This window comes from Engraulis encrasicolus, chromosome 2 (genome assembly GCF_034702125.1).
Source record: "Engraulis encrasicolus isolate BLACKSEA-1 chromosome 2, IST_EnEncr_1.0, whole genome shotgun sequence".
Lineage (NCBI taxonomy): Eukaryota > Metazoa > Chordata > Actinopteri > Clupeiformes > Engraulidae > Engraulis > Engraulis encrasicolus.
The window spans coordinates 42973543-42986042 of NC_085858.1; the positions used below are offsets into that span (position 1 = coordinate 42973543).

Genomic DNA, 12500 nt, shown 5'->3' on the forward strand with positions numbered 1-12500 from the left:
TTTTCAAAATCACAATTTTGGGTTCCAAAATGGAATGAAATTGAAATTGAGTGTGTTTTTTTACTATTTAAATTAAAGGGTCTGCTGCATGTCCAATCAAGCACTCTGCAGGGACACAATACGTAATTGCAAAGCCATTCATTCCTATCAGGGAAGCCAAGTGGGGCAAAGGCAAGCCAACAGGGAAGGAGTCAAAATAATCAGCCAAGTTTAATGTTATGCAAATGTGAGTGAATTTCGTCCTGCAGGCAGCCAATCAAGTCAACAACATCAATTTTTCAATCGATTTTGATTGGCTGCTACGACCCGTTGACCTTAGAGCTGTCAGAATGGAATACTGACTTTCGCCTGTCTGCTGTGTTCGTTTTGCCTGCACGTGTCCCCAGTGTAAGCCACTGAAATCATTACTGCCCTGCAAAGGCAAAGTAACTTTGCCAACATTGAAACTGAGAAAAATGCCTTCGAAGTATTGGTATTACGTTGGATATTGTAGTTACTGCAAATTGGACATCGAAATATCTCTAAAATGGGACACATTTGGACCATAAGGCTTTGTCTTGGGATAAAGGAAGTGTAGCAATGACCGTTTTCAGTCTAAACTAAATTTTGACAAAATATGTAGTTACTGCACTTGGCCTTTGTTGGGCAGATACTAAGATACTAGATAGTAAGCAAGCACACATTCTGCAGCGTATCTTCAAGTCACTGACTGGTGGGCATGCTATTTTGCAACTGTCACGTTGCATTGAAAATGGCTTAATGTTGTTTGTTTAAATGTGAAGCAGTTGAAAACTACATATGCTTTCCCTAATAACATGATGAATAATAGTGATTAATAGCCATGACTACAATACTAATCAAAAGAGTCGTGACTATCATTTTGTCCATAATTGTGCAGGGCAAGAAGAAGGAGAGAGTGAGAAAGAAGAGGAGGAGAAGGAGGAGCAGGGGGGCAGCGATCTGGAGAGTCTGCGAGAGAAGGGGAGTGACTGGATGGAGGAGGAGGAGGAGTGGGAACCCTTCCATCGGTTGCAGATCCTTTACGGCCCCAGATGTCAGAACAAAGGTGCGTGTGCGTGTGTGTGTGTGTGTGTGTGTGTGTGTGTGTGTGTGTGTGTGTGTGTGTGTGTGTGTGTGTGTGTGTGTGTGTGTGTGTGTGTGTGTGTGTGTCAGGGCTCTACATACACACCAGCCAACAGTGCATGACATCCCATCATTGAGGAGCAACATATGAGAAAGATCTGGCTCCCATTGGGGTCAGTAAGGTCTTTGGATGGACCAATAATCCTGAATTTGATGAGCGTAGAGTGTGAATGGAATTCATTTTTGGAATTAATGTTTTATTTGAATACGCATATGCATGACAAACTTACTGTTTTACTTAGTATTTATTTATGCTAGCAATGTATGCAATATAAAGAGAAATACATACATACTGTATATACTTCAGTTGTAGTAATTTGGCAAGTCTTTCGGCCCAAAATTGTTCGGCCCAAAATTCAGTGCATCCCTTTTACTAAAGGTTTCCATCCTCATGCAGATATACAACAGCGGCACGGGGTCGTCATGGAACGGGAAGAATCTGGACAGGACAGCAGGTCTCACAACAAAGGTGTGTTTGTGTGCGTGCGAGCACACTATCTATCTGTGTTCTATCTGTGTGAGCCCGTGTGTATACCTGTCTCCTCGATCCATCCAGGGTCGGTTCTAGGCAATTTGGTGCCCTAGGCGAGCATCGATCTTTCCTTTTTGTGGAATTTGTCATTAGCATCTGTAAGCATGGTGTCATACATCTGATCGAGAATACTAGCTGATCCAGTACCATGTTCTGTATATATAGTGAGTGCCCATTAATTGTAAACGTTAATGCTTTATTTACATCTTAATATTGTAATCCTGTGGGTCTTGGTGCCCCCCAGGACATTTGGCGCCCTAGGCGACTGCCTATGCCTAGCGCCGGCTCTGGATCGATCCATCAATTGGTTGATTAATTAATTGATTGTTTTTTAGGATTAGGTCTGGACAGCCTGCCCCTGCCTGCTTGCTCAACTCCTGGACCACGTCACCAACCTGCTGCCCTCATCTCAATACATGATCTGGAACAGCAACCTGATTCCTCAGAAAAGGTGACCACACACACACACACACACACACACACACACACACACACACACAGCGGTGCTGCTATATTGTAACTGAGCAGACACACACACACACACACACACACACACACACACACACACACACACACACACACACACACACACACACACACACACACACACACACACACACACAGCGGTGCTGCTATATTGTAACTGAGCAGACACACACACACACACACACACACACACACACACACACACACACACACACACACACACACACACACACACACACACACACACACACACACACACACACAGAGCGGTGCTGCTATATTGTAACTGAGCACACACACACACACACACACACACACACACACACACACACACACACACACACACACACACACACACACACACACACACACACACACACAGCGGTGCTGCTATTGTACAGGTAATTGAGGTCATCCTGTGCAGTTTGACTCCTGGCCTCTAGTGTCCATAAGCACGAACATACTATACATACTGTACTTAGACACACTTACACTGATATTATGTTAAGCGACATTGAGTGTTTTGAAAGGCGGTATATAACATGAAGGCATTATTATTATTATAATCATTATTATTAATAATATTAATATTAAGGCCTGCTTTAGCTTTTTATTTTTATTTATTTTATAGGAGTCCGGTGATTGGTCGGATGACTTGAGCTCAGGCGTGTTTTCGATTGACAACAGAGAGAGTTTCAATGTTGATTGGCTGGTCTCCACCAATCAGCCTCCCTCCTGCTGCATTGAAGGTTGGTGTGTTTGTTTTCAGTTTTTCTCGATTGTTTACACACAAGTTCACACAAGTTATGTCTCAAATTCTCAAAACTCTACACACAAATCCAAAAACTCAGACAGAAAGGGCAAAACCCCTCACTTCTCCTGAAAAATGAACCCCTTGTCTCAATATAATGCACTCTATTGGTAAAACACGTGGTAAAACACTATACTCAGCATGATGTATGGTTGACCTTATTTTGTTCAGTGTTCCACTTACTACAGATGGTATATTTCTGTTGTAAAATACTGAAATTTTGTTTTTAGGGCACACATTTGTGTGGCAAAAAGAATATTTTACATATTTTTCAGACATTGAAAAAAGTTGCACTAATTTACTGTAAAATATTGGGTAACCACATGAAAGAGATTTCTTGTATTACATATTTTAGAGATCAGAAACCAAAACAGAAAAAAGTGTGTTCTCACTGCGGGGTGATGATTCGGATTTCGTGCAGATTGTAAACAGGTATGAAAGAAGTTTGCCAATGTGATGAGGAAGTACGCATAGTATGGAAATTGATTTTAGTATTTTGAATGATGGTGTGTTCCATGAGAAAATAAGCACTTTTCTTCATGAAAGTTGAGTCATATTAATCAGAATTGTGTGTAGTCTTTTGAGAAAAGTGTGTTGTAGAACTGGAATTTGAGTGTAAAGAAGGAATTGTGCTTACAGTTCAGTGTCATTGGTAAGGGGAGTTTGGAAATGGGTGAGGAGTTTCCAGAATTGTGTGTGTGTGTGGAGTACCAGAAATTGTGTGGAAACAATCGAGAAAAACTGTAAAAAATATAATGGCTGTGTCTTTTCCATTATTGCTCCGTTTAAAGGAATAATGAATGACCTAGGTGCTCATAACCTTTGACAGGATTGGGTGTGGACATTTGGATTGAGGATTTCAGTGGAGAGAGCTTCCGGATCCGGGAGAAGCCCCAGGTGAAGCTTGGCCTTGTTGCCATGGGCATCAGTGAGCAGGTCAGTAGCATTTCAAGTCATTGACCTACATGCATTAAAAATCACCAACGCGTATCGGCCCTGCAGCCTTCATCAGAAAACCATATTGTCTATTTATGTCATGTCTTTGTGATTTTTAATGCATTTGCCCACGTAATAAAGTGTGTGTGTGTGTGTGTGTGTGTGTGTGTGTGTGTGTGTGTGTGTGTGTGTGTGTGTGTGTGTGTGTGTGTGTGTGTGTGTGTGTGTGTGTGTGTGTGTGTGTGTGTTTGTTTGTGTGCGTGTTTGTGTTTGTGTTTGTGTGTGTGTGTTTGCGTGCGTGTGTGCGTGCGCGCACGCATGGGGTGCATCTATATTTGAACCCCCAGATCTCTGAGCGAACATTCTGTCTGGCCACCCTGGACGGGAAGCTGGCTTGTCCAGACGAGGAGGTGCAGGAGTCGGGCACGTGGCTGCAGTGTGTCCCTGCTGAGGACGACTGCCCTACATGGACCTGGAGGATCAGAGACGGGAACCTTGAGGAGAGGAGATGATGAAATGACATGAACAACTATGTCTTGATCAGGAATGGGCAACTTCCATGATAAGGAAGGCCACATTTTATTCCTTGCTACCATGGAGGGCCAAATGACCACAGATCATCTGACTGCATCTCACAGACTTGTTTGGAAGGAGTCGGAGTACTCTCTGTTGGCCAACAACACTATAATTAATTAATTGATTAAGCAGTGGTTTAAAAAAAAAAAATCAGGTCATCATTATTTTTTTTATGTTTCACCTATGAGCAACACTGAGTGAGGAGGTGGGTTGCATGTGGTCTCCGGGCCTCCAGTTGCCCATCCCTGATCTAGATCAACCAGGCTAGCAAGAGGAAATCATTTCGCCTGGCAAATTGGTCGTAGTACGGAACTGCTGGAGGTCAGACCGTCAGAGGCAAAAGGACGGCAAACCCATCCTCCAATCACAACACAGGACAGCAAACCCATCCTCCAATCACAACACAGGACGGCAAACCCATCCTCCAATCACAACACGAGTGTTTTTGTTTCCCTGTTTGATACGTTGGGGGTAGGTGTGTCTGCGGCCAATCCCTGCCCCAAGTGGACCTGACGGATCAGAGATGGGAAACTAGAGGAGAGTGGGGGAAGGACAATCACTCCTGAAAAGGGGCAGCTATGGTGTAACGATTAGGGAGTTGATCTTTGGAACTGACGACTTCCGTTTTCAATCCCACAAAATGGCTGAAGTGCCTTGGAGTGAGGCATCTAACCCCACATTGCTCCAGGGACTGTAACCAATGTCCCGTAAGTTGCTTTGGATAAGGTATAATGTTATATAACAACTGTATAGGAGCTAGGTAACTAAAATAACTGAAAATCCGCAAGGCAGAAATCAAAGTGGATTTGATTTTTAATCTTGTTGGGTGATATCACACTCCAGCCTACCGTACACGTATGACCTGAAAAAAAACACATTTAAGACAAATGGAGTGGCTCCTGTAAGTACACCTTCCGGAAGATGCCCTATCCGCTCTTCACACCACGCACGGCTGCATTATCCGCTCTGTGCATGTCATGTGTGACACGATTTGTGTGTTTCGCAAAAAGAAGGTCTGTAAGATTTGTATTATTCAAGTATTTGCCATTTAACATGGTTTATGAATAGGCCTACATTATTGAAATGATATACTAATGTCGTATGTAGGAAATAAGGTGGTATGGGGAAAATACTCAGAATGACCATTTTCTGGGTTTATTAAGCAAGAAGTTAAAGAGTAGCCTAACTGACTGTTACTGTTAACAGAATGGGGGGCAAGTGCTATTCAGACATACCGCTATTCCGACATACCGCTATTCCAAAATGCCATAGGGTTAGGGTCAAGGTTAAGGGTAAGGTTAAGGTTAAGGTTAAGGTTAAGGTTAAGGTTAGGATTAGGGTTAGAATAACTAAACTGTTAAAGCCTGAGCAATGTAGCACAAACCACAGATTTGGCTGATTTTGGTGGGAAACGTGCCGGTATTCAGACAATAGACATCAATGTCTGAATAGCGGCCTGTCTGAATAGCGGCATGTCTGAATAGCGGCATGTCTGAATAGCGCATATGTAACCAACAGCATGTGGCCATCTGTCAAAGATATTGATCAGACGCTGGTGTGAAGTGTGTTTTGTCAGATCACAGAGTGATACTCATTGTCATACATTCAAGACGAAATTTTTTTAAAAAATTCAAAGGTAGAATTTTCTAACCAGAATACGTTTAAATGGCAAAATGTGCATGCACGCTACACGGCAAAAGCAGCAGTGGGCCATCTAGAATGTGCCAATGCTACAGAAATCGCTCATGCACAGAACGGATAATGCAGCCCTGCTCGGTGCACTTTTACAGTTACCATTTTTTTCTGCTAGACCCCCCTTTTGGACATATTTCCACAGCTTTCCAACCTTTTTCTTTGTCCATTTCTTATTTTTAATACGGAATTCACAATTCAAGTAAATTCTTACTGTCACTAACCAATTGGTGGAATGGTTATGTTATGAAGGGTTTTATGAAAGCAGTCCCTTACCATGTACTGTACATGCCATATACAGTACATGCCCATTGCCAAATGAACAAGTATGATTCCCAAAGTGAAAGCTGTGAAAGCCCACCTGGGAAACTCCAACTCCCATTGTCATTGTGACACAGCACACAAGTGCACACTGCACACAACAAAATTGCATTTTATGCCTCACCCGTGCAAGGGGGAAGCCCCCAGTGGCGCCCCAAGGTAGCAGTGCGGCGGGACGGTAGCCTACCATGCTCGGGGTACCTCAGTCATGGAGGAGGATGGGGGAGAGCAGTGGTTAATTACTCCCCCCACCAACCTGGCTGGTTGGGAGTCGAATCGGCAACCTTTGAGCTACGAGCCTGACGCCCTAGCCACTTAGGCCTACCCATGACTGCCCATGTGGGGGTCTGGGATCGTGGACTCACGACTATTTAATTCTGAATTAAAAATCTCATGTAAACATGGCCAATGCCATTGACCAGTCTACCCCAGCTCTACTCCACTCCACTCTACTCTACTCTACTCAACTCTACTCAGTAGTCCCATGATCTAGTTGTGGAGGGGCAGCTCTACCCCCCTTTACTACATTTCATCTTCGGACACATGTATGGCGGCGGGTCAGTGATGTTTCCGGAAGTAGCACACGTCGGGGCAGCACAACGGCCGCCAGTGCCACTAGCCTATTGTATGGATTTTGTTTGTTTGTTTTGTTTGTTCATTTTCAGTGAAATATCTAAGAAGCATATTCATTGCAGCAAATCAACCCATTACTAATTAATTTATGGGCATTAGATGACATCTGAACCTAAGAAATGGGTCTTTGACTCATGTAACTTCTGAACCGTGCATCAGTATCCTGTATGTAATGTCCAAGGGCTTGGTGGCATCAATGGAATCCTTGATAATGACCAGTTAGGTTATTAGCTGTGGTTGCTATATTTGCTAGATAGCTTATACTTGCTTGCAGTCATGTTAACAATGCTATTTAGCAATGCTAATTTCATTGGGGTAATTAAGGCTAATTACTGTATGTAATTTGCCTATTACTATGTGGACACTCTTATTTACCCCATTAAGCTTGATGATATGTCACAGGCTTCAAATTAAAAAGTGCTAGGGGGAAATGGATTTTTACATAGCTCTTTTGTCTCCTGTACTGTAATAAATATTTTCATTCTGACACTACAGACATCCCATGAGTGTAAACTTTCATTCGATAGCCTACCAGGATCATGTGGCCCTTGTGATTGTGGAGATAGCCTAATCCCCATCTTCTTCTGTAGATATGTTGTGTTGATTGAAAAAAATAAAAAAACTGAATCTTGCCCTAAAATAGCTCCCAAAAGTCATATTCGGCCTACTGTACCGCCATAGAATTTTCCTCTGGGTCCCTTCTAAAGTACCATAACAATAACATGGCAGCAACAATCTTAACAGGAAAGATTGCCATGTAATGTCACAGTTTCCGTTGAGCATTTGCCTCCATTGCCTCCTTCTTGAGAGTGAGGGGAGATATTAACGACCCACAGAGCCCACAGCACTGGGCTTTGACAAACCTCAGACTGAACTGAGACAGCCATGAGATTTATTCATCTATGTTTTATAGAAATGTATTATTCATTCTAGTTCTTATATTCTGAATTCAGGTGAATGTACAGATTAGAATAGCCAAATGAATGTTCAAACATATTTATTGATCTTCTAACAAACCCAGATGATGGGCCTTCTTCAGTCAATGTCCATGAGATGGGCACATGCCTGCATACTTTGCAGCAAGCATACTCTAACTTTAACAATTACAGTTCCAGTGTGCTATTTTAATAGTCTATTTATGAATTGTATGCTCGCTTTCACATATCGGTTGAGTTTCCTTTCGTAACTGAATCGTGTAAATTTCCAAGTAAGTCATAATAAATTTTCATAAAATATGTATACAAAAGATGACATTTGTAAGTGGGCATCATAAATCCTGGACATAAACTGAAAAAAAAACCACACACACTTTTTGGACATTTAAAACAATACCACAGCTGGTGTCTGCTCAATTTTCTTCTTTATTACATAACAACTCCAAACAAGAAAATATGCCATTCACGACAGACAAAATATAAAAAAATATCTTTGAAAGAATAAATGATTTGACAAAGGACTACATATCGGTCGGATTGAGCCCAGACCAACAAAGCCAAACTGGCCAGCTCCTAGCTTTACAGACAATACACTTTAATTTCACACCAACACTTAAACACTCTCTACCTCCACGAAACACATTTTATTTACTGTACTAGACATTTGACTGTTCTTTTCCATCCAATCATTGATATAGTGATAGATATTACAGTACTAGTGTTCAGTAAAATGATATTCTGCATTCCTCAATCACATTAACAACTATACAAAACAAAACCTGATTCAGATACCTTTTTCAGTGTTATTGTGACTTACGATTTCTGTGATGTGGTAAGTTTAATAAGTAAGACATCATTGGTAAAACTGGCATTGAATGACTATCAACTTTCATGATCCACTTCAAATGACAATTGTTGAGCCCATAAGGTCTGTAACTCACAAAGACTGATAGCTTCCACATCAGATATGAACATATGAACAGAAAGTAGAACATGCTTTTCAGTAGAACATGCATTGATGCATTTTTTTACTGTACTGATATCATGAGAAAGAGTCTGTTTTATGTTTATATACTACATCAGGGATGGGGAACCTTTTTCTTTCGAGGGGTCACTTCAAATTCCTGCAAGGGCCGTAAAAGTCCTCTGAGGGCCTTACTGTAAACACAAACCGGGATTTCCCGCTGCACTTTAGGCCTACTTTGAAGGCAGCCACATTTAAAACAGACCCCACCTTCCCTAGGTCCCCTGAATATAACTTCATTGTATTGAAAATGTAATTTCTAAGATTCCTTTACAAAATATTTCATATTTCATGTGAAGCTGCATAACATTAAAATTATATCGGGACCGGATAAAACGGCCTCAAGGACATAGGTTCCCCACCCCTATAATACATGGTACTGACGTAATATGGTAATGATATATAACATATTGTAGCAATGTACACTTTCCTTTGCATTGTCATATGATCATTTGATTATTAAGGTGTTTTGCTGACAAGGTGTGCCGACCAAAACATTTTTGCGCTAGTTTACAAGGTTTTGTCTTTTGAGAATTAAATAAGACACATGGCAAGAGGTGTGTCTAAGGGTTTGTTAGGTCCAGCCTGGCTAGCACGAGGCTATCATTGCAAATCTGACATTAAAGGGAAATTTCACTCAATTCCAACATGCAGTTGTGTTGCTCACATTATCATTGACTTGTCAGTAGGCCTATCCTGAAGATGCAAGTTTTTGTTCAGTCTCTTCCAAGATCCTAGGCTGGTATGCAGTGGTGTAGTCTACGTAGAACACAGGTATACGCAGGTATACCCACTTCAACATTTCAGGGGTTTCAGTATACACACTTAAAATTGGTTGATCCATTACTCATAATAGTACAAATATATACAGTATACCCACTACCCACCAAAAAATGCTCCAATATACAGTATACCCACCTATACAAAGTAGACTACACCACTGCTGGTATGTGGGGACATGGTTTGCCTATATCAGGAGTGGGCAATTATTTTGTGTAGAATATGTACCTTTATTGTAGGGCCAGATGTCGTAGGCAACATGCATGTGCCAATAATGAGACATACGTGCTTCACTGACATAACTTGTTGGTTATTTCACTCCTACACATTGCAATATTTAGATGTGACCTTGGTTAATCTCACCTGCAACACCCTTTGCTTTTTTAAAAAGAATGTTAGCAGTGAAATATGGTAGGCCTACTTTGTAATGGCTCAGGGGGCCGCATGTGGCCCGGCCCCGGGCCTGAGTTTACCCACCTCTGGCCTATATAGGGTTTTTAAAACACCTTAAAGGTAGAGTATGTCATTTTAATAAAAAATAATATATGCTGCCCATTCACAATTTTTCAAGGGACACTGTGTGAGATTTTTAGTTGTTTATTTCCAGAATTCATGCTGCCCATTCACTAATGTTACCTTTTTCATGAATAGTTACCACCAGCATCAAATTTTAAGTATTCATTATATCTGGAAAAATTGCACTTTTCATACATGAAAAGGGGGATCTTCTCCATGGTCCGCCATTTTGAATTTCCAAAAATAGCCATATTTAGCATAAATTACTCTACTTGGACCATACTAGAAAATATTTGTCTATTACTTAGTAAACTTTCATGTAAATATCAAATTTGGCAATAGGCAGCCCAGTTTCAATGAGCAGCATAGTTGCAGTACTTTTTTGACCATTTCCTGCACAGTGTCCCTTTAATCTTTTCCTGAATAAGTCATGAAGTAATGCCTACTGGTATGGCCAAAGAACAAGTTACTTCAGCCAAAGACGTCCATCACTGGTAATTCAAAACGGTGGGCATGGAGAAGATCCATCTTTTCATGTACTGTATGAGAAAGGTACATGTCCCACGATGTCCGAGTCAAAATGAATACTTAGAAAAAGGTGAATATACATGAAAAATAGAGCACTTGACAATGGGCAATATTCATTCTGGACATATAGGCTACTGCTAAAAATGACTACTCTGCCTTTAACATACTGAGGTGATATTGATATTGGGATAACTTCTGTGGATTATGGGAAGCCTTTAGTGATTGCAATAGAGAACGCACATCACATCACATCACAGTGGTTTGGTGTAACGGTCTGGGAGTTGGTGAAAATCCCACCCATCCCACCTCTCCCTACACCGCCATTAGAGCAAGTCATCGAAGCGAGGCATCTAACCCCACACTGAACCTGAATCAATACCCTATAATAACTCTAAGTCAATTTGGATAGAAGTGTCAGCTAAGCATAACGTAATGTAATGTAATGTAATGTAATGATGACAAATTGAATTACATCACATTACACTTATGGCTCCAAATTGACTTACGGTAATTAAGTTATGGGGAATTGTTCAGATAAATACTCTGAAAGGGCATATTCGCCTGTGACCAGTGTAACAAGTCCACAGCCCCTTATGAGTCCCCTTCTAGATGGGTTCTACATTTTTTCCCCCGCTGTCTGCGCGAACCTGGCTGCGCACAACTCAACCTCTGATTGTTCAAACCGACACCGTGTCTATAAACAAAACAAAAACCATGTACGCCCTGGTCTCCAGAGTGGAAGTTTTGTAGTCATTCATCCACACAGATGGTTGTTTACCCTTCAAGGACTACAATTGATCACAAATGTGGTTAGAATAGCAACATTTTGATGTTCTCACTGTTATGTCAAAAACCCTCTGTGGCATTTGCAATACAGGGCTCTGTGGTAACTGGTAACTGTAGAATGTTCGCGTAAAATTGACAATAGGTTTAGCCTACCTGAGTTGTGTATTCTACCTACAGCGTGGATAATAAAAACATAGTTGCCTAACAGTAGGCCTATTATTCAGACTGTAATATAGTCATTGTTCACAATGGTTCATTTTCACCTGACATCAGACACCTTCCAACACGGAACATTTCAATGCATTTGAAGCAGGTGTATGGTGCTGTATACATCCGGTGGTATGAACACATACTGTATACATTTGACAACTGTTTTCTGTCTGAAACCAGTACCTGCTATTCTTTATCCTTGTCTAACACTTCTTACCTCACAGGGAAAAGGGGCTAACATGTTTTACTTGCGTAGAACGCACACGCACACACACACACACACACACAAACACACAGAGAGTCATTGGTTGCCACCACATCAAGCCCTGGCTCCACTGGAGTCATCATAGCTGGGATTCTGTGTTCTGGTTGAAAATCGCCCGTTGAAAAATTCCTCCAGTCCTGAGGTGAGGTTACCAACCTGAGTAGAGCTGCAGAGCCCTGGCAGTCCATTCTAACACACAGTCAGTGCCTTCTAATATGCAACCTTGTGTCCTCCACTTCTGCTTGTGGCCTCGTACCAGGAAGTAATACGTCGTGATGACTTCACTGACAACAGCATTTTATTTCAATATCTCGCAAAAGCTCATT

At 41.5% G+C, this 12500-nt stretch overlaps 1 protein-coding gene across 1 annotated transcript in view; it reads left to right on the forward strand.

The window, feature by feature from the left end:
• LOC134439110 (uncharacterized) overlaps nt 1-7628 on the forward strand; it is a 28134-nt gene extending 20506 nt beyond the window's left edge. The window contains exons 15-20 of the mRNA XM_063188959.1: nt 899-1066; nt 1541-1612; nt 2011-2126; nt 2793-2910; nt 3802-3908; nt 4256-7628. Of these exons, the coding sequence (XP_063045029.1) occupies nt 899-1066; nt 1541-1612; nt 2011-2126; nt 2793-2910; nt 3802-3908; nt 4256-4420 (746 nt within the window). The 3' untranslated portion in view covers nt 4421-7628. The remainder of the gene's footprint in view (nt 1-898; nt 1067-1540; nt 1613-2010; nt 2127-2792; nt 2911-3801; nt 3909-4255) is intronic.
• Nucleotides 7629-12500: the final 4872 nt, after the last annotated feature.